Consider the following 22,459-nt stretch of genomic DNA (forward strand, 5'->3'; position numbering starts at 1 on the left):
ATAGCTCAGGGGTGGGTGTTTCTAAATAGGGGATTTGGTGAACAAAATAGGGATAGGGGAGCAGAACATAGCATGACAAGTTAGTCATAATGACCTGAAACAAAGGCATGATTGCAAGGTGGTTGTAACAAGGTAGTCTTAACAACAGGTGGTCATAACAACCTTGTGAAACAAAAGTTGGGTTGCAAGATAGCTATAATAACTTTTTGAAACAAAGACATGGTTTTCATTTCCTGGAACAGGCAGTACAGACCATTTGTAGTGAAGGTTACAAGTGGGCACAGTCCAGTCCTTGAAAAACAGAGGTTTAATCATAAACAGGAATGAACATTTTTTTTTTTTTTTTTTTTTTTTTGGTTTTTCGAGACAGGGTTTCTCTGTGGTTTTGGAGCCTGTCCTGGAACTAGCTCTTGTAGACCAGGCTGGTCTCGAACTCACAGAGATCTGCCTGCCTCTGCCTACCAAGTGCTGGGATTAAAGGCGTGCACCACCACCGCCTGGCTAGAATGAACCTTTTTGTGCTTATAATAAGATAGCTTTTAAGCCTAAAATGGAGGCAGCTTGATTCTTCAAAAACATCCTACATTCCTAAGCAACCACTATGATCTCTTCAACTGAAATCTTATCCAATGCACCTCAAGATTCACTCTATGATGGAATTTCAGTTCCTTGGTTACTCTTTGAGGATATAACTTAAGAGCCCACCAAAACGACATATAAAAACAATGAAGTGCGAGTCTCTAAGACTTTCTTCTCCTGATCTCTTTTATTAACCCCCATGCTTAAAGTCTATACTATAAATCTTTTAATAAACTTCAGTTTTGATTAAATTCTTCCTGTAGTGAAGTCAAGAATCCTGAGTGGACATCTCTGGAAAAGAAGCCAGGATGCTACAGTGTATGGTGTGGAGCTGCATCTCCAGTCTGCATGCATACCACTACTGCCACTACTGCTAACAGTAGACATGTAGAACCAAGAAAAAAGAGTCAAAGGCAACTCAGAAATTTCCAAATTAAGATGTTCGGAGCAGCAATGGGAAGAGATCCCAGGATCTTATCTAACTCACTGTGTCATCAGTAAGTCAGAAACCGGTATCAATGTCAAATAGCCAAATCCTGGCCTGCTAGACTCCTGCTCTTTGGATGGGCCTTCTGAGGAGAGGGGCCCGGTGCCGGCCTACTTTTCACTGTAGTCTAACAATGCTTTTATGCTAGCCACTGGATGCTTGCTGGTCTGCTCTAAGCACAAAGGCTAGCAGACATCCCATCCCGCTGGCTTGCTTCAAAGAAGAAAAGAAAGCTTTGTTGCTGGCCTGGGTAATTCCAGGACAGGCGCCCCAGGAGCGCCCTGTGGGAGGCTTATGCTCCATAAGAGCCTCCTGTTCTCAGCTAGAGGATCCACATCTGCACATCCGCTGAGGCCTGTTACCACTGTATAACCTCCCTCCAGGAAAGTCACAGAGCCTGCTCGGGAGGAATCAAGAAAGAGGGGACATTAGTTCTGGCTACAAAGAACTTTTACTAACCACAATACGTTCAGAATATTTAAATGTTTCATTTTCTCTGCTTTCTCATATGCCTGTATTCACCCTTTACTTTGGGAAGCATTTCCTGCCACTCCATCTCACACCTGGTGCCACTTCTGTATCTTGTACATATTTCCACTCCTAATTACACTGAAAATCTGATGGTAGGGACCAAGTGTTGATGAACTTTCTAAGCCTGGTATCCTAGGAAATTAACAATAATTTTTTTTAAAATTTGCTTTATAAACAGGGTTTTGCTCTTCATCCCTGGGCTCATTTGGAATGCACTGTACACCTAGGTTTGGCTATGGCGATCCTGTTATCAAAGTTGTTAGGGTCAGTGCCTAGGCCCCAATAGCTCTAACAACCTAGGATTGGCCACCAGTCCTCAATAGGCCAATAAAACAGTGAAAACCCTAGAAAAGGAGACTTCTTCAAAGTGGCCATGCTGGGGAGAGGAGCAAAGAGACTCCAGGACACCTACGCTTCTCTCCTCCCTCCACCCCACTCCAGCTCCTGAAGACCATCTTCTGGTCCTGAGCAGTCCAGGTCCAGGCATGGTTGCACCCATCACTGACAGCCCCAGTCCCGTTGCAGTGTGGTTAACAAGTTGTCAGAACTGTGTAAACTCTTAAGCACTAGCACTGGGTTTCTGCATTTCCTGCTCACAGCATGAAATTCCTAGGGGCCCATTGCCTCAATAGTCTTAAAGCCACAGGGAAGGGGCATGAGTGTCTCTCATTAGAATATCTTTGCTAACAGGACAGTGACAATCTTTTAGCCTCAGGTTCCCAAGAACTAAGATTACAGGTTTGAGCTTCCTTGCCTGTACAGATTCAACAATAAACTGTCGAATGAAAAAAAAAAAATAATGAAAGTCACTTAAATAAATGGAAGCAGGGACTGGAGAGATTACTCAGTTGCTTTTGCTTTTTTTTTTTTTTAAGATTTATTTATTTATTTATTATGTACACAGTGTTCTGCCTGTATGCATGCCTGCAGGCCAAAAAGGAACACCAGATCTCATTATAGATGGTTGTGAGGCACCATGTCATTGCTGGGAATTGAACTCAGGACCCATGCGGGAGCTCTTAACCTGTCAGTGCTCTTAACCTCTGAGTCATCTCTCCAGTCCGGCTAACTGCTCAGTTCTTAAGAACATTAATTCCATCTGGGTGATGGCGCACAACTTTAATCCCAGCACTCTGGATGCCGAGGCAGATGGATCTCTGTGAGTTCAAGGCCAGCCTGACCTACAAGAACTAGTTCCAGGACAGGCTCCAAGCTATAGAGGAAACCCTGACTCAAAACAAAACAAAACAAAAACACTAATTGCTCTCTTCCAGAGGACCCATTTGGTTCCCAGTGCCAATGTCAGGTGAGTCACAACTGCCAATAGCTCAAACTCCACAGATCCAAAGCCTTCTTCTCGGTTCTGGGCACCCTAACACACAGGGCATAGATAAATATGGGCACATGAATAACAATTTAGAAATAAACAAATGGGTTGTCACTATCTATAACACCACTACCACCCCCAAGACTCAGGGACCACCAGTGAAGGGCCAGAAATCCACAAGGACTAGAGGAAAATCGTGTCTTTTGGACATGACAGGAATGCTGTGCTCATGAATTCACAGAAACTGTGGTTACCTGCAAGACCTGTCACAGATCAAGCCAGTTAACATTTTAACATGGAGGGAGGAGGAGCTTGTGAGTCCACTCCCCTGATTGGAGGAGCTATTACTGGAGGTTAAAGGCTTCTAGGGGGAGGAACAGGCAGTTTCTTTTGAAGGGTATGGCCCCTGTGCTTAAGGAATGGCTCAACACCTAGGATTATATGGTTATTACAAATTATTGAAAATTGTACACATTACCCAAGAATTATGCAGCAAGCCTACTCTGATTAGGGTGTTTTTTCCCCCCAGAGGTGCCCTTGCGCCTTGATTAAAAACCTCTATTACCATTTGGAATCAGAGAAACCATTCCACATATGCCTTTGAATTCCTGCCATCTTTCCAGTCTTCCCACTGACAGAAAGCCCTTCCACCCAAGTAAGTGAATAGCACTTCCTCTATGGCTTCTATGGCTGCATATCTGGACCTTACTGTTAGGAATATTCTTAAAAAATGAGCTTCTCTGCCAATGCAAATAATCCCTATTAGACCAAATTAAGAGATATCCAGGTTTAATTGGATGCCTGCACTCTCGGGTGGCCCAAGGTGGGAAACGGAAAGCCAACACAAGCACCAAAGAAGAAGAGGGAAGCAGTTTAAATAGCCTGTGGGAGTGGTCCTGACCTTTTCTAGGGAGGGGCCAAGGTTTGGCGGGCTCAGGGGAGAGGTCTTCCAAAAATGGAAGCTGGAGACTGGAATTACAATTACACCCCATGCCCCCCTCCGTGGCCAGAGTATCTGCATGTGGTAATTGTTTCTTTCTCAGTTGACATTTCTTTAATAATATTCTAGAGAGGGGGCTGGAGAGATGGCTCAGCGGTTAAGAGCATTGCCTGCTCTTCCAAAGGTCCTGAGTTCAATTCCCAGCAACCACATGGTGGCTACAACCATCTGAAATGAGGTCTGGTGCCCTCTTCTGGCCTTCAGGCATACACGCAGAAAGAATATTGTATACATAGTAAATAAATAAATATTTTAAAAAATTAATATTCTAGAGACTACAGAGCTTGTCAGATTCAATATAAACTAAAAGTTTATTTGTCTTTTAATAATGCAGATTTTGTCAAAGCCAATAAAGATGAATGGATGGTCAAAAAAAAAGGACATGAGGTTGGGAGGGGTAAGGAGCTAGGTGTAGGAATGAGATGTAACTATGAACCAAATACATTGTATGAGATCTTCAAAGAATAAAAAATAAACTGAAACAGATTTAAAGTTTCTTCTCTTATTGGATTCCCCCTCCCAATTCAGTGATTAAATGCAGTTAAAGAACTGGAGAAGGGGGTTGGAGCTCAGCAGTATAGTTTTGCTTACTATGTTCTCAGTTCAGTCCTCAACGCTGCTGAATAGAATTACCAGGAATTTAAGATAAAAATGGACCAATGGATGGTTTAGGAGGTAAAAGTATTTGCTACCAAGGTGGATGACTTGAGTTTGATCCTCAGGGAAAACATGGTAGAAGAAGGGAACACTGGCCCTGACACATGTTCACACACAAATAACCTCGTGAATGAAACTCCTGAAAGGAGTCTGTGCTGCAGAGACCGTTTGGCTGGTGAGAATTTCAGTACTCTGACACTGGACAGTGAATGGTGGTGCAGGCCTTTAATCCCAGGATTTGGGAGGCAGAGGCAGGTGGAGCTTCATGTTCAAGGCCAGCCTGGGTGACAGCCAGAACTACACAGAGAAACCCTGGGGGAGGGGGGGAGCTAGAAGCAGCAGAAGCGCCCTGTCTTTACTAGAGTACAGGTCTTTACTCCTCAGCTGCTATCAGTTAACAGCACGGCACGCTCGATCTCAGGCCTGTGGCCCAATGCATTGACATTCAGACTGAACTCAAGGTACCATGCATGACTGGCAAGGCCTCTATCATTGATCTACACACCATCCTCAAGACATGAGCTACCTCTGAACAGACTAGACAGCCTTATCCAGTCTGATTTTCTATCTCCAAATCTTGAGCAACTTTATCAGAAACATAGCTTATTTTGGACCATGCTCAAGAGCATTGTTCCTTCAGCTTGATGTGGAGTACAATAGTCCTGTACACTCCTCTGGATTCATGCATGATTCTTTTAAAAATTTATTTATTTATTTACTTACTTATTTTTAATGTATGTGTGCTCTATCTACATGTATGGCCTGCTGACCAGAAGAGGACATCAGATCCCATTATAGAGGTTGCTGTGAACTCACAACCTCTGTAAGAGCAGCCAGTACTCTTAATTGCTGAGCCATCTCTCCAGCCCCCATGAACCATATTTTTTTTAAATTACATTAAGTATATATGTGTGTGCACACATGCATGATGTGGGAGGGTCTTCTGTTTTGTGTTGATTTCATTGGTTAAAAAAGAAACTGCCTTGGCCATTTGATAGGCCAGCCCTTAGGTGGGTGGAGTAGACAGAACAGAATGCGGGGAGGAAGAGGAAAGTGAGGCAATCGCCATGCCTCTCCTCTCTGGGACAGACTCAATGGAGCCAGCCACCAGGTCAGACATGCTGAATCTTTCCCGGTAAACCACCACTTTGTGGTACTACACATATTATTAGAAATGGGTTAATCAAGATGTGAGAGTTAGCCAAGAAGAGGCTGGAACTAATGGGCCAGGCAGTGTTTAAATGAATACAGTTTGTGTGTTGTTATTTTGGGGCATAAGCTAGCCAGGTGGCCGGGTGCCAGGCGGCAGGAACACAGCCCGCTGCTCCTTCTACACATGCACAAGCAACTCACCACAAACACATGTGGACAACCTGTAGGAGCTGGCTATCTCTTCCCATCATGTGAGTCCTAGGTATTACTCTCAGGTGGTTAGGCTTGGTAGCATGTGCCTTTACCTGCTGAGCCAACTAGATGGCCACAATCTTGGGTTTTGTGTTGTTTTTAGATTTATTTATTCATTTATTTGAGAAAGGGTTTCTCTGTGTAGCCCTAGCTATCCTGGAATTCAATCTATAGACCAGGCTGGTCTCAAACTCATAGATCCCCTTCTCTCTGTCTCATGAATGCTGGGATTAAAGTTGTAAACTGCCATGACTAGTCTTAGATTTACTATTTTTCCTTAAGTGTAATTGTGTGTACACATGTGAGTATATAAACTGTATTTGTGTAAGAGCCCACAGAGGACAGAGGGCATCAGATCCCCTGGCACTGGAGTTGTTAGTGACTGTGAACAGCTGAGATGGGTGCTGGAACTGAACCTGGGTCCTCTGGAAGGGCAAAATACACTCAGCCATAGAACCATCTCTTCAGCCCCATACAATCCTCCTCTTTGAGACAGGCTCTTTCATTGGGACTTGGGGCTTCTGGAGATTAGCTGAGATTGGCTGTCCAGTGAACCCCCATCCCAGTACTAGAATTACAAGCTTCCACCACCACATCTGGCCTTCAACATGTATGCAAGGATCAACTGAACTGCGCCTCAGTTCACTGGCTTTTGTCCCTTGCTTGTTTATTTGTTTCTTGAGAAAGGATCTCAAGTATTCCAGGCTAGCCTTAAACTTACTATGTATTCAAGGGTTACCTGGGACCTCTGATTCTTCTACCTCTACCTCCTAGATGCTAATTAAACATGTCTTCCACCAAGTCTGATTTATTCAGAGTTGGGCACATGAACCCAGGGCTTCAAGCATGCTTGGAAAGCATTCCACCAACTCAGTTACATCCCAAGTCCCCAAACTGACTCCTTTAATTTTCTACTTTGTACCTTCTCTTGTCTTCCCCATTGTCATTCACTACAGCTGTGTTTCATGTATCTGGAACAGAAATTTCAGAGTTACCTGTGACTTCTTTAACACCCCACACACAGGGTGTTAGGAAAACTTTTCCTTCCTTCCTTCCTTCCTTCCTTCCTTCCTTCTTTTTCTTTTTTAATGGTTTTTTGAGACAGGATTTTTCTGTAGCTTTGGAGCCTGTCCTGGAATTAGCTCTTGTAGACCAAGCTAGCCTCGAACACACAAAGATCCGCCTGTCTCTGCCTCCTGAGTGCTGGGATTAAAGGCATGCACCACTGCCTGGCGGAAAACTTGTTTTCTACTTGCAAAATGAATCTAGAATCACCAGCTGTACTACTACCATTCAGGTCCAAGTATCATCATCTCTCATCTTTTTCTCGTGGTCTTTTTATTGCATATCATTCTTTTGTGCAGTAGAGCTGATATCTGGTTCTACCACTGAGCTATATCCCCAGTTCAATTTCTTTTTCAGAGCTGGATATCAGACCTAGGCCCTTACAAACACAAGGCAAGCACTCTATCTCTGAGTTGCACCCTATGCCTCCATTGTAGATTTCACTGCACAAGCCTCTTAGCTGCTTCTCCTGCTTTTGTTCTTACCCTTTTTCAGTTACTCACCACCCAGAAGCTAGGATGAGTCTGTTAAAATACAATGCCTATAAATCAGGGTTTATAGAAGACAGCAAAAACACCCACCTAACTAAAGGAGGGATCATACTCTGAAACGATTACACATGGTCTAGAATGCTAAACAAATTTCAAACAGAAGCATTTAATGATCAGTTATGAGACATGAAGATAATTTGGGTAGCCCAAAATGAAGTCAAGAAAAAAATAGAAAGCCACCATGTGGTTGCTGGGAATTGAACTCAGGACCTTTGGAAGAGCAGGCAATGCTCTTAACTGCTGAGCCAAGATCCACCTGCCTCTGCTTTTTTAGAACTGGGATTAAAGGTGTGAGTTAGGCAACTCTGACCCTAGGGCCTCTACCCTTGAGCTATATCCCAGCCCTCTCCTTATAGGTTGTCATTTGTGCTCACCATAGCTAGTCCTTTAGGGATCTCTGAATTGAAGAGGATTTTTATTTTATTTTGTTTTTTTGTTTTTCAAAACAGGGTTTCTTTGTGTAACATTCTGGTTGTCCTGGATTAGGCTGGCCTCAAACTCACAGAGATCCACCTGCCTCTGCCTCCCAAGTGCTAGGACTAAAGGTGTGCCCCAGCACCAGGCCTCAAAGAGACCATTCTAATGGGTATTCTTAGTAGTCTCCTTTACCACGGTCACAAGAGCCTCCCCAGAACCGCCCCACACTTCAGACACTCAAGCTTCTGCTGCCAAAGTTAACCTAACACAGGACAACCTGGCAGCCTGACATCCAACTCAAGGCAAATTAGGACAGAATACTTTGTACTAGGCCATACAAAACAAGGTAAGTAAGAGACAACTGGCACACAGCACACCAAGACACTGGAATCAGGATCTAGCTGCTCGTTTTATAAATAATGCATGAGTTAGGTCACTGAAGCCATAGAGTTTCCTTTCACCTTAAGCTCAAAAATTATAGAAGGCTTCTTATAAGTTTGACAAAGCCAGCTCAGAAACTACACACACCAATCCATACAAACAAAAATTTCCCAAGTTAACTACCCTAACAGACTAACTCTTATCCCTTGTTTCCACCTCCCACATGCTAGCCACCATGCCCAGCTAACCTTTAAAGAATGTGTAGGTTCACTTCTCAGAACAGAAATATATAGAAAATCTTTCTAGATCTGGGGTGTAAATTATGAGCATATTCATTTGGAAAAATTTAGTGAGCAATACTTTTCATATATGTGTATCTTCTGTTACATTATAATTCAATGAAAAGCTCTTCAAATTTTAACATTAATGGAAACATTAAAAAAAATGACAAACCGGAATTCAAAGGAAAGACTTGTCACTGTGAGAAATATGAGTTTCAACAATTAGCATGCAGCAATTATTATACGCAAGGCACTGTGCTAAATGAGCATTTTCTATTTTTATCCTAGTTAGGTCATCCACGTTATCAGCAACATGTCACATTTAATTACTCCCTCCTCCTTGAAACTCCTTTTCCATTCTCGACCAATAGTTTTGCTTCCTCTTTCCCCATATGCTCCCGAGTCTATCCTCCCTGCTATTAAAGCTAAAATACTCCAGACCTTGGTTCCTTTACTCTCTTCTATGCTCCTTGCAGCAGAAACTCTTAGTATTTCCATTTAAGACAGGAAAACATGGAGGCTCAACAGACTCAAACCTAGGCAATCAAAATGTCAAAATTTGCATTTTTGACTTCCTCCACATTCTTTCCATCCTTCTGGCCACATAAGAGGCAAAACATTCTGGGTGGGGATGGTGCACACCCTTTATCCCAGCATTCAGGGGGCAGAGGCAGGCAGATCTTTGTGTTTGAGGCTAGCCTGATCTACAAAGTGAGTTCCAGGACAGCCAAGGCTATACAGTGAAACCCTGTCTCAAAAAAAAAAAAAAATTACAAAAAAGAAAGAAAAGAGCCGGGCAGTGGTGGCACACGCCTTTAATCCCAGCACTCGGGAGGCAGGGGCAGGCGGATCTCTCTGAGTTCGAGGCCAGCCTGGTCTACAAGAGCTAGTTCCAGGACAGGAACCAAAAAGCTACGGAGAAACCCTGTCACGAGAAATCAAAAAAAAAAAAAAAAAAGAAAGAAAGAAAGAAAGAAAGAAAGAAAAGAGGCAAAACATTCTATATTCTTTTTCTTTTGAGATAGGGTCTCACTATGTAGTCTTGGCTAGCCTAGAACTCACTATATAGATCAGGCCTGTCTCTGTCTCCTGAGCGCTGGGATTGGCCTGACCTAGTACATTCTAGCCTTCAGTAACTGAGATAAGAACATGCCTGCGGCACATGGAACTTATTTTCTTTTTTTATGATTTATTTATGGTATTTTGCCTGCATGTATACCGTGCAAGGGAGTCAGATCCTTGGAGGTAGAGTTACAGGCAATTGTAAGCTGCCATATGGGTGCTGGAAATTGAACCCAGATCCTCTGGAAGAACAGCCAGTGCTCTTAACTGCTGAGCCATCTCTCCAGCCCTGGAACTTTCTTTCTTAAGGTATTAAGAACAAATATCAGGCTGGACAGTGGTGGCACACACCTTTAATCCCAGCACTCGGGGGCAGAGGCAGGCAGATCTCTGCGAGTTCGAGACCAGCCTGGTCTACAAGAGCTAGTTCCAGGACAGGCTCCAAAGCTACAGAGAAACTCAGTCTCGAAAAACCAAACCCAAAACAAAACAAAACAAAAAAGAACAATTATCAAACACCAAGTCAACAGGAAACCATTACTCTTGCAAATTCCATTTACAAGTTTCCTTCCTAAGTTTCTTCACTTTAAGCTTTGGTAATTCTTGATGAGGAATGTGAAAATATTCTAGAATAATGACTGTCAAACCTAGATGCTTAGGAGCCTCTTTTTCTCCCTTCCTTCCTTTTTGTTTTTTTTTCTTTACTTTTTAAAAAATATTTATTTATTTATTTATTAATTATGTATACAGCATTCCTTCCATGTATGCCTGCAGGCCAGAAGAGGGCACCAGACCTCATTACAGATGGCTGTGAGCCACCATGTGGTTGCTGGGAATTGAACTCAGGACCTTTGGAAGAGCAGGCAATGCTCTTACCATTTGAACCATCTCTCCAGCCCCTACTTTTTTTTTTTTTTGAGACAGAATATCTCTAGGTAGCCCTGACTATCCTGGAACTCCATATGTAGACCAAGCTATCCCTGAACTCACAGAGATCCACCTGGGTGCCTCTGCCTTCAAGTGCTGAGATTAAAGGTATGCCTAGTGTCAGAAGCCATTTGTGAGAAGCTTTGTGGGCCCTGATGCAATTACAGCTTATAGCAAATCGATAATTCAGATGTCAACCCACCAGACAAATGGTTCTCTGTTGGAGGAGCCCTGCCAGGCGGGGCCTGAGGGCCACTGACTCTGAAAACCGTTGCTTTCATCTGTAATTTCACTTGTGCAATAACAGCTATGATATCCCCCATTACCACACATTTTCATAATGTGTACATGTAATCTCATGATTACATCCACACATATATTTGTGGATGGTTAGGAAGATGACTTCCCGCTATAATATTGCAGGGGTCTGCCCTTGTTATGTCATATAACATATCTGTCCTTGTTATATGTCTTCAAAAGGTCAATAGCACCTATGTTGCCCTAAGCTTCCTTCACCAGCACTTCCCTACTCTGACTCAAAATAGCAATTAACACTCTGTATCTGTTTGTTTTTTTGTTTTTCTTCAAGGTAGAGTTTCTCTGTAGCTTTGGAGCTTGTCCTGGAACTAGCTCTTGTAGACCAGGTTGGCCTTGAATGCACAGAAATCCCCCTGCCTCTGCCTCCCAAGTGCTGGGATTAAAGGTGTGTGCCACCATCGCCCGGCTCTGTATCAGTTTTTGATGCAAGAGTTTAGATTTAGTAGACTGCTTTTGTCTAGGTCCTGAGATTTGGGTGATAGAAAAGGCTGTTAACTGACTATGTCCAGATATTATTAATCACATCTAAGAAATATAAAACAGTACACATATTCTTTTCCTCTTCCTTAGATTTCTCATTGGTTTAGTTTCTTCCCTTTGTAACCTTTGTAGCTGTCCCTTTAAGAGATAAGCCAAACTTTGACAACCTATAGCTTTTGTCAGTCACCAAGTAAGTCGACCAAGTCTTTGCCTTGTAGTTTTTTTATTACTAATGAGCTGCTAATGAATGGAGATATACACACATACACACACTAAATAAAAATAAAAAAGATTAGGCCAGTGAGATAGCTCAGTGGTTAAGGGTACTTGTCACCTTGTCCAACAATCTGAGATGGATTACCCAAATCCACACAGTATAAGGAGGGAACCAACCCCTGAAAGTTGTTCTCTAAATTCCACCTGAAGTTGTGACCCACATGTGGCTACACATACACACAAATAATAAAATATAAAAATTAAGATACTGGAAAAGAGCCAGGTTGTGGTGGCACACACCTTTAATCCCAGTACTAGGGACGCAGGATCTAGTTCAAGGCCAGCCTGGTCTATAGTGAGAGTTCCAGGACAGCCAGAGTTGTTACACCAAGAAACCCTGTATTGGGCGGGGGAAGCTTGTTTTGGGACTAGAGATGGCTCAGTGGTTTAGGGCAGTGACTGTTCTTGCAGAAGTCCTGAGTTCAATTCCCAGTACTCACATGGCAGCTCACAACTGTCTATGATGGGATCAGATGGCCTCTTCTGGTTACATGCAGACAAAGCATCCATATACATAAACTACATAAATATATCTTTAAAAGAATACAGGAAAGAAAAATACAGATGTGGGGCCTGGTGTGGTGGTATGGGGCTGCACGTTCGGGAAACTGAGGCAAGGGAAATTTCAGTTCAAGACCTGCTGAAGCTACATAGCAAGACCTTGTCTTAACAAAACAAAGAACATAAATGGGACCAATCCAGACAGATTCAACCTAGACTCCAGAAATCTTCTGCCAAGAAGGACTCAAGCATTTTCTGCAGCTACTAACATAGCACCTGATTTCAAGAAGCCTTCATTTGAGAGAGATGCTCTGGTCTTCCAAGATGATCATATCACAATGCTCACATTCATCTGAATTGCTGACTCCAATAAGTATTGAGAAGGACCAGAAAACCAGAGCAGTTGATTCCAGAACACAACACTACTTTCCGGTGGTCTGGGAATTTGTTACCAAGAAAGGGCTTGCAGTCAAGCAATAACATCTTTTCACCTGGAAGGGAGAAATCCAGGAAACAAGAACCAAATTTTATACTGGAACACTCCTGTTCTCAGGCTGCTCACAAACTAGTACGAGGGAACATAAGAGCACAGGAGCTAAGGCTATTGTCCCAGGGCAACACACAAACACACTGCCATGTTGGTGTAAATATAATTGCATATTCATCTTACCTACATACATAAGTAGAATAGATCACAGATGCTGAAACAAAGGTAAAGAAATTACTTCAGCACACTTATGAAAGTCATACCTCTGTAAGTGCATGCAACTGTCCTTGATGTACACACACACCCATGAACCTGAAAAACAAAACAGATTTTTTTCAAACAAAATGAACAAGAATAAAAATCCATATGGAAAAACTAGTTGAGTTACCCAGACATAGGAAACATGAAGTATCTGTGAAGTCCTTGTACCACCTCAGTCTTAAATACAATGCTAAATTGAGGCCAGCAAGATGGCTCAGCCTGTAAAGGCACTTGCCACCAAGCCCAATGACCTAAATTCGACCCCTACGGTCCACATGATGTTAGGAGAGAACAAATTCCTGCAGGGTATCTGATGGAGGAAGGTCATTGGCTAATAAAGACACTGCCCTGGCCCATTTTATTGGTTAGAGGATAGGTGGGAGGAGTAGGCAGAACAGGATGCTGGGAGGAAGAGGAAGTGAGCTCAGTCTAGACAGCTTTCCTCTCAGGAGCAGACGCCTGAGAGAGACGCCATGCCCCGCTCCCGGCATGAAGCTCCGACCCAGGATGGACTAGGCTAGAATCTTCCCGGTAAGACCGGTTCTCACAGATTATTAGAGATGGGTTGATCGGGATGTGAGAATTAGCCTGTAAGTGCTAGAGCTAAAGGGCCAAGCAGTGCTTAAAAGAATACAGTATCTGTGTAATTATTTTGGGGCATAAGCTAGCCGAGCAGGCGGCCGGGGTGCTGGGAACGCAGCCCCGCCGCTGCCCTTATTACTTCAGGTATCTGTGCTGGTTTTTGTCTTATGTCAACTTGGAACAAGCTAGAGATATCTGAAAGGAGAGAACCTTAATTAAGAAAATCCCCCTATAAGATCTGGCTGTAGGGCATTTTTCTTAATTAGTGATTGATGCGGAGGGCCAGTCCACTGTTGATTGTGCCATCCATGGGCTGATGGTCCTGGGCTCTATAAGAAAGCAAGCTGAGCAAGCTCCATGGCCTCTAAATCAGCTCCTCTCGAGTTCCTGTTCTAGCTCCCATCAATGAGGGACTACAGTACAGACGTGTAAGCCAACTAAACCCCTTCCTCCCCAACCTCCTCTTTGGTCATGGTGCTTCCTAACAGCAACAGAAACCCTAACTAGAGAGTATCTTCTGATCTCCATACGCCACAGCATATGTACACTATCTGTCTCATAAATGTAATTTATGTAATAAAAGTTTTAAAGATGTCAAACTGATGAATTTCATTAACTGTCTGGTGCAGCATACCTAGAAGTAAAAGGCAATGGTACAATGGAGGAGAGGGGAGATAACAAGCCTTTAAAACAGCTTGGGAAGGCTGGGCCTGTAGCTCAGTGGTATAGCACTCAGCTAGATTCACTTTCGCAGAATTGCCAAATAAGGCAAAGTAAGGTAAACAAAATAATAATAAAATAGGAAACCTTCACTTGAGATTGTATTGACAATTCTTCTGTTTCTGTCCCCCAACTGTAATGAGTGATGTAATGAAGAATGTATTGGAGCCTGTCCTGGAACTAGCTCTTGTAGACCAGGCTGGCCTTGAACTCACAGAGATAGGCCTGCCTCTGCCTCCTGATTGCTGGGATTAAAGGTGTGTACCACCACCACCTGGCTATTTATTTTTTATGTGCATTGGTATTTTGTCTGTGTGTATACCTGTGTAAGGGCACTCGGTCCCTTGGAATTGTAGTTACAGACTGTTGTGAGTCACCATGCAGGTGCTGGGAATTGAACTTAGGTCCTCTGGAAGATCAGTCAGTGCTCTTAACCACTGAGCCATCTCTCCAGCCTCTGTAATCCAAGATTTAATAACTAGCATGAATGGCTTTTATGACCTAGTAATTTATTAATAGTTGAAGTGCCCTCCTTGAGTTGAATGTATGTACTTGTAGCAGTTTGAGTAAGAATAGCCTCAAAAGCTCGTATATTTGTTTTTGTTTTGTTTTGTTTTTTTCAAGACAGGGTTTCTCTGTAGTTTTGGAGCATGTCCTAGAACTAGTTCTTCTAGACCAGGTTGGTCTAGAACTCACAGAGATCTGCCTGCCTCTGTCTCCTGAGTGCTGGGATTAAAGACATGTGCCACCACCGCCTGGCTAGGCTTGTATATCTGAATGTTTAGTCATGGGGAGTGGTACTGTTAGTATTCAGGCGTCTGTACAGGCCTGCCCTTGGGGTCCTGACAGGATGCGTCCTTAGCTGCAGCCACCAAGAGCACCTCCTGTGCACATTCACTGCGGCCTCTTTTAAAGGGGCCCTGTCCACCTTCCATATCTCTTTCTCTCTCTCTCTCTGATCCTTTTTCTCTCTCTGCCTGTCTCTCTGTCTCCCCCATCCCTTTCTCTTCTCAGCTGCTCCTGTTCCCAGAGGGCAGTCTCCCTACTCTTCCCCTAATAAAAAAATCCCTACACGTGAGCTCTGTCGCATGGCTTCTTTCTCTTGCCTGCCACTTTTTAAATTACAACAGGTACTATTTGAGAAGAACTAAAAGGTCTGCCCTTGTTGGAGGAAGTTTGTCACTGGGAGTGGGTTTCAAAAGTTCATGCCAGGCCCAGTCTCTCTCCCTCCCTCTTTTTGCCTGCAGATCTCAACTACTTCTTCAGCACCACGTCTGTCTACACACTGCCATGTCTCACCATGATGATAATGGACTGAACCTCTGAAACTGTAATCAAGTCATCCCAATTAAATGTTTTCCTTTAAGAGTTGCCATGGTCATGGTATCTCTTCATAGCAACAGAAACCCTAACTAAGACAATGACTAACACAGTACTGAAAATCACCCTTCCAAGATCAGCTAAAATTTCATCTTCCCCATAAAGGATCCCATGACTTAGGTGATTAACATCATAGTTCTTCCTTCTCCTTTCCACAGTACTGCCAGCACTTTCCCCCCTTCTTTGAATAACTGCTGGTTAGCATTACGTGAAGTCATCTGAGTCTGAAGCCAGACTACTACTGGCTCCATCACATACTCAAGATCTCTGCTTTAAAACTTGCTTATCTATCTATCTATCTATCTATCTATCTATCTATCTATCATCATCATCATCACTGTGTGTATGTTCTATTCACACTCAAAACAGGAATATTACTATTGCCGAATTCCTACAGACACGCTGAAGCAGAAACGATCATGGTACTCACTAGAAAGTATAGTTTTGTTGTTGTTATTGTTAATAACTCTAGCTGTCTGGAACTACCTCTGTAGACCAGGTTGGCCTCAAACGCACAGAGATCCATCTGCCTCTGCCTTCCAAGTGCTGGGATTAAAGGCGTGCAGCATCACCGCCCAGTTTAGTATAGTTAATCTTTAACATCACTGATTCCCCTACTTGGAATATAAGTAAGCTTTTAAAAGACCAGAGTTTGAACTAGTGAGATTACTCAGTGGGTAAAAGCACTTGCCACTAAGCTTAACAGCCTGAGTTCTATCTCCAAGACCAATGTGGTGGAAAGAAAGAACAGACTACTGCAAAATGTCCTCTGACTTCTACATGAATATCAAGAAAGAAAGAAAGAAGAAAGGAAGGAAGGGAAAGAAAGAGAGGGAGGGAGGGAGGGAGGGAAAACCAAACAAGCGTGCAGATCTTGGGCTGGTAAGATGACTCAACAGATAGAACACTTGCTTTAAAAGCCTGATGACCTGAATTTCATCCTTGGAACCCATTAAAGGTGGAAGGAGAGAACCTATTTGTCCTCTGGCTTCCACATATGCACATAGTTACATACACAATACTCATAACAATTATCTCCTTAAGAGAATACAGATCCCAATTAATTTGTTTCCATGTACAGTCCTGAACACATAAAGTGTTCTATATAAGCATTTACTAACTGGAAAGTAATAATCACCAAATTAGTAATGTTTCATAAAAAAGAACTTTTTGTTTGCTTGTTTGTTTTCAAGACAGGGTTTCTCTGTATAACTCTAGATGTTCTGGAACTCACTTTGTAAACCAGGTTGGTCTTGAACTCAGATCCACCTGCCTCTGCCTCCTGAGTGTTGGGATTAAAACTGTGTGCCTCCACTGCCCAGCAAGAAAGAACACTTTACCAGCGTTATACAGTGAGACTTCATCTCAAAAAGGCACACAGAAAAAGACAGACTATTTTGAGGCAGGTACTAGGCCGGAAAGCCACAATGACCTTGATTTATAAAGTCAGGCACTAAAGTTCTACATTCTCAGAGGTGCACAGCATGTTCAGATGGGCGTAGGCCATGTAACAATCTCCTTTGTGCTTCCTTTCTCACCCCACTTGGGCATCACTACATCTCAGTTGTGCCACACTGTTTTGCTTTTCTGCCTGAGCTTTCCCGCCTCATTCCTTACACAGATGACTAACACTACCACAATGAAAATGGTGTCATAGGGCTGAGAACGTGGCTTGGTTGGCACACACACACACAATTTTGAGTCCAGCCTGTGCTATGAGAGCATCTCAAAACAAACAAACAAACAAACAAACAAACAAACAGTCAATACAGGTTCGTTTCCACATTGAAGCTTGAAAAGCATTGGGTACAGCAGCAGGGGTCTGCAGCTCCAGCACCTTTTGGCTGAGGCAGTAGGACTTCAGTCTGAGGGCAGTCTCACCTGGAGGCACTCAAAATTATACTCTGCCTGGTTTGTTCTTCCCCTCTTTACCCCTCTTTCTCTTTGTTTTAGGGTTCTGCTCCATTTTGTTTTTTTGTTTGTTTTGAGAAAAGGTCTTATGTAGCCCAGGGTGACCTTGAACTTGCAATGTAGCTGAGGATGAGCTCAAATTCACGCTCCTCCTGTACCACCATACCTAGCTTCCGAATGATTTCCTACTCCCACCTCAATCATTCCAGCTAGCATTACTAACTTGACTCAGAATGGAAGTGTGTTCTTTTCTTTGAGACAGAGTCTCACTATGTAGCCTGACTGTCCTTGTTCTCACTATGTAGACAGGCTGGCTCGATCTCTGTAGATCACCGAGATCTGCCAGCTTCGGCCTCCCAAGTGCGGGGATTAAAGGCCTGGGATTCCTGGCCTTGGGGGTATGTTCTTAGGTAAGTGCTTAAAATTTTACTGATGGCTCAATTTCCCTATTTTTAGTTTTATATTACATATTGACTAATATTGATAAGAGAATTAGTATCTTATTTTATATTTATTGTGTGTGTGTGTGTGTGTGTGTGTGTGTGTGTACAGAGGTCAGAGACCAACATTAGGTCTCTCTCCTATCAGTCTCTACCTTATTTCTTTTAAAAGACTTTTTACGGCCGCGCGTGCGTCTGTAAGGCCGTCCGCTCCTTTCCGTCGTGCCGAGCCCGCTGAAGAGCCGCCATGAGCAAGGCCCACCCTCCTGAACTGAAGAAATTTATGGACAAGAAATTATCATTGAAGTTAAATGGTGGCAGACATGTACAAGGCATACTTCGGGGCTTTGATCCCTTTATGAATCTTGTCATTGATGAGTGTGTGGAGATGGCAACTAGTGGGCAACAGAATAACATCGGCATGGTGGTCATACGAGGAAACAGCATCATCATGTTAGAAGCCTTGGAAAGAGTCTAAACAATGGCTGTTCAGCAGAGGAGTCCACATACTTCCCTGAAGGACTGTTTGACTTGGGTGTAGAATTGAGTCATGTACATTTTCATAAAAAAAAAAAAAAAAACCTTTTTGCTAAATAAACTTTTGTGATACTCAGAAAAAAAAAAAAAGACTTTTTACTGGGGTTGATGATCTATCTAGTGGTTAAGACCAGTGGTTGCTCCTCCAGAAGACCCAGGTTCAGTTCCCAGCATCATAATCATCTATAACCACATTAATAAGGGAATCTAACACCCTCTTCTGACCTCTGTGGACACTGCATACATGTGACACATTTACATGTAAGCAGGCAAAACACACTCATACTCATAAAAAATAAAAAATAGTAAGGGGCTAGAGTTATAAATAACTGGGCTCAGCAGTTAAGCAAGCTGGCTGTTCTTCCAAAGGACCTGGGCTCAAGTTCCAACACCCACACAGCTGCTCACAGCCATCTGTAACTTCAGTATCAGAGATCCAATGCCCTCTTCTGGAATGGACACATGGACATACACACGTGTGTGCGGTCGCACACACATACGCACAGGCAAAACACCCACACACATAAAACTAGAAATTAAAGAGCTGGAGAGTTGGCTCAATAGTTAAGAGCACCTGTTACTCTTTCAGAGGGCCTGGGTTTTGTTCCCAGCATCCACATGGTGGCTTACAACCATCTGTAACTCCAGTTCTGGGAGATCTAACACCTTATATCCTCTCTGAGAACCAGGCATACGTGTGGTACACACACATACACACTCACACATGCTGGCAAAACACATAACATATAAAATAAATAAAAACTAAATAAAATAAGAAATTAAATAAATTCAAAGATTTAGGGATGAAAAAACCCAGCCCCTTTTCTTACTGAACTTCTGGTTACTGGAAGCCTTATGACCCCTGATTACAGTCCAAATTCCTCAGCATGCTACTCAAAGGTCTGAAAGAGCTGGGCATGGTGGCACGGTCCATGGGAGTGGACTTGGAGGACAACAGCTCAAGGTTATTCTCAGAGCCGCTGGAAGCTCAAGGCCAGCCATGAGACTCTGTCTCCCAAGACCCAAAACAAAAACTAGTAAACAAAAAAGCATAGAAGGTCTGAATATTCTGGCTCGGCCTCTTATCTCCTACTGCATCCACCTGCACACTCTTTATTGTGGTTATATAATTGCCACTCCCACACATGTTCAGAGTTCTCATACTTTACACTATCACTTGAATGAGTATGTCTAAAACCTGCTTGTCAAAAATTCTACCAATCCTTAAAAACATCTATAAATAAGTCAGGAGCAGTTGCACATTCACTCAGGAGGTGGAGGCAGGGGAATCTCTTTGAGTGGTGTGCTACAGCGTGACCACATGTTCTATCATCAAATTCCTTAAATTGGTTGAACCTTCTGGCACCGACCTGAAATCCCTGGCTACTCAGAAAGCTGAGGCAGGAAGACTGTAAATTCAATGAACAGAATTATTTTAAGGACACCCTAGACAATTTACTGAGATTAGGTCTCAAATAAAAATAAGAGAGAAAGCCAGGCGGTGGTGGCGCACGCCTTTAATCCCAGCACTCGGAGGCAGAGGCAGGCAGACCTCTGCGAGTTCGAGGCCAGCCTGGTCTACAAGAGCTAGTTCCAGGACAAGCTCCAAAGCTACAGAGCTCCAAAGCTACCCTGCCTCGAAAAACCAAAAAATAAAAAAATAAAAAATAAGGGAGAAGTGTTGGGGCTACGGAGATGCTCAGCATGTAAGAGCATGAGCTGCTTCTCCAGAGGATCTAGGGTTCACATTCCAAGTTACGACCGTCCATAACTCCAGAAACACCCATACACAAAAATCTTTAAAAAGAGGGCTGGGGATGCAGGCTGCTTGCTTACTGTATTCAAGGTCCTAGTTTCAATCCTCAGTGCTCCCCGCCACGCTTGGTCATTACCATGGTATGTGGGCAGTTTGTGCCATACCTAGACCAGAACACCTCGACGTCATTCTCTAAGCTTTCTCCATCCATCAGCAGATGCAGAAGATCCAGTGGAGGAATTTGAGGTTTTGTCCTAGCAGAAAAGGAGTACTTCTACCTAACCTCACCACACCACACCAGGATAGGAATAAGAAACTAACCTTTAAGGATAGGAGATCTTCTTTAATATAATAATTAACCCCACTTAGACTGGTAGCCTTGTTTATTGTTAGTGTTCAGTAAATTATTTAAATTTAATTAAAATTTAAAATTCTTATTCCAAAACAAGACCTGACCTTGGCCCTGTAAGCCTCCAACAGGGGAAGGGACCAAGATCATCTGTTAGAGTTATAGGAGGGAAATTATAAGTTTTATGTAAAAAGAGAATTCAGATTTACTAGTATTTTGAAAATTATTTTATGGCTGGGGAGTGGTGGCACATGTCTTTAATCCCAGCACTTGGGAGGCAGAGGCAGGTGGATCTCCAGCCTGGTCTACAAGAGCTCGTTTTCTGAACAGACTCCAAAACTACAGAGAAACCCTGTCTCGAAAAATTAAAAAAAAATTTATATGTGTGTGTGCTTACATGTTATATGTGTGGACCATATGTATGCAGGAGACTATGGGGGTCAAAAGAGGGTGTCAGATCTCTAGAACTGAAGTTAGGGACAACTGTGAACTTCCAATGTGAGCTTACTAAAGCCAAGTCTTCCACAAGAGTAACAAGCACTCTTAACCACTGAGTCACCTCACCCAGTCACCAGGCCAAGCTCTACTAATATTTAATTATGAGTTAATAGTAGTACAGGGGAACTTGCTCAAAAATGTTTTCCTAATGAGATACTGTGGTAGATGACTAATAGCCCCCAAGAGATACCAAACTCTAATCCCCAGAAACTACAAATGCTGTAAAGCAAGAGGAGCGAATGAAAGTTACAGACAGAATTAAACTTTGTGCTAGGCACGGTGGTACTCGCCTATAATCTCAATATACAAAAGACAAAAGCAGCAGGATTATGATATTCAAGACCAGCCTGGACTAAACTTGAGAAAATTCTTTATTCTAGAAAAAAGTTGGAATTGGGGAATGTGGTGTGGTTAACATTACCAGTGAATTTACTTTACAACAGAAATGGACTGAGAATGTGTGCTCAATAGTAGAGCTGGCTCTAGGTTCAATACCCAGCTAAAGAAACAGGTGGAGGAGATGAGGAGGGTTACCCTAATTTATGAGGTGGATCCTTCTAAATACACAGTTCTCAAAGAAGGAAAAATATAAGCACAAGACTCATTATCAGAATGATACAATATGGGGGGATGAATATTATCAAAATATAATACACATGTATGAAATTGTCAAGTACTAAGTAAGCTATTTAAAACAGAGCAAAAAAAAAAGAATGACAACATGAAAAGTATTCAACCTGACATGCTATTTTTTAATTTTAAAAAGTTTAAATTTTTTATGCTGTGAATATGGGTGTTTTGCCTTCATCTATGTCTGTGCACCACATGAAAGCCTGATGCCCACAGAAGCCAGAAGAGGGCATCAGATACCCTGGAACTGGAGTTACAATTGCAAGCCTTCATGATGGGAATTGGACCCTGGTCTTCTGCAAGAGCAGCAAGTGCTCTTAATTGCTGAGCTATCTCTCCAGGCCCTGCTTCTAATTACAGCAGAACAGGCGGATCTCTGAGTTCAAGACCTGTCTGGTCCACAAAAAGAAGCCAAAGGCAGAGGTAGGCGGATCTCTGTGAGTTCGAGACCAGCCTGGTCTACAGAGCTAGTTCCAGGACAGGCTCCAAAACCACAGAGAAACCCTGTCTCGAAAAACCAAAAAAAAAAAAAAAAAAAAAAAAAAAAGAAGCCAGGGCTAAATGGAAACCCTGTCTCAAAAAACAAAACAGAAAAAAAGAAGAAAGCGGGGAGGAGGCAGAAATTTTTTTCAACAAAAAAAAAAAAAGTAAAAAAAAGAAGAAG

The 22,459-nt window shown here is 42.8% G+C and overlaps 2 protein-coding genes across 4 annotated transcripts in view; one reads left to right on the plus strand and one right to left on the minus strand.

Moving 5' to 3' along the window:
* Nucleotides 1-22,459, minus strand: part of Tesk2 (testis associated actin remodelling kinase 2) — a 109,092-nt gene that overhangs the window by 24,463 nt on the left and 62,170 nt on the right. For all 3 annotated transcript variants that reach the window (XM_041653098.1, XM_041653097.1, XM_041653096.1), the window contains exon 4: nt 12,995-13,043. In XM_041653098.1, coding sequence (XP_041509032.1) covers nt 12,995-13,043 — 49 coding nt within the window. The remainder of the gene's footprint in view (nt 1-12,994; nt 13,044-22,459) is intronic.
* LOC121448884 (small nuclear ribonucleoprotein G) lies at nt 18,216-18,637 on the plus strand. Its single transcript, XM_041653141.1, has one exon. It carries the CDS (start codon nt 18,273-18,275, stop codon nt 18,501-18,503), a length of 231 nt encoding a protein of 76 aa, XP_041509075.1. The 5' UTR covers nt 18,216-18,272; the 3' UTR covers nt 18,504-18,637.

This window comes from Microtus oregoni, unplaced genomic scaffold (genome assembly GCF_018167655.1).
Source record: "Microtus oregoni isolate MIOR12 unplaced genomic scaffold, Mior012 000005F_ref0000423, whole genome shotgun sequence".
Classification (NCBI taxonomy): Eukaryota; Metazoa; Chordata; class Mammalia; order Rodentia; family Cricetidae; genus Microtus; species Microtus oregoni.

What these genes read in the sequence shown, in the direction of transcription:
- LOC121448884 (XM_041653141.1), top strand. Translation starts at nt 18,273, where the DNA reads ATGAGCAAGGCCCACCCTCCTGAACTGAAGAAATTTATGGACAAGAAA.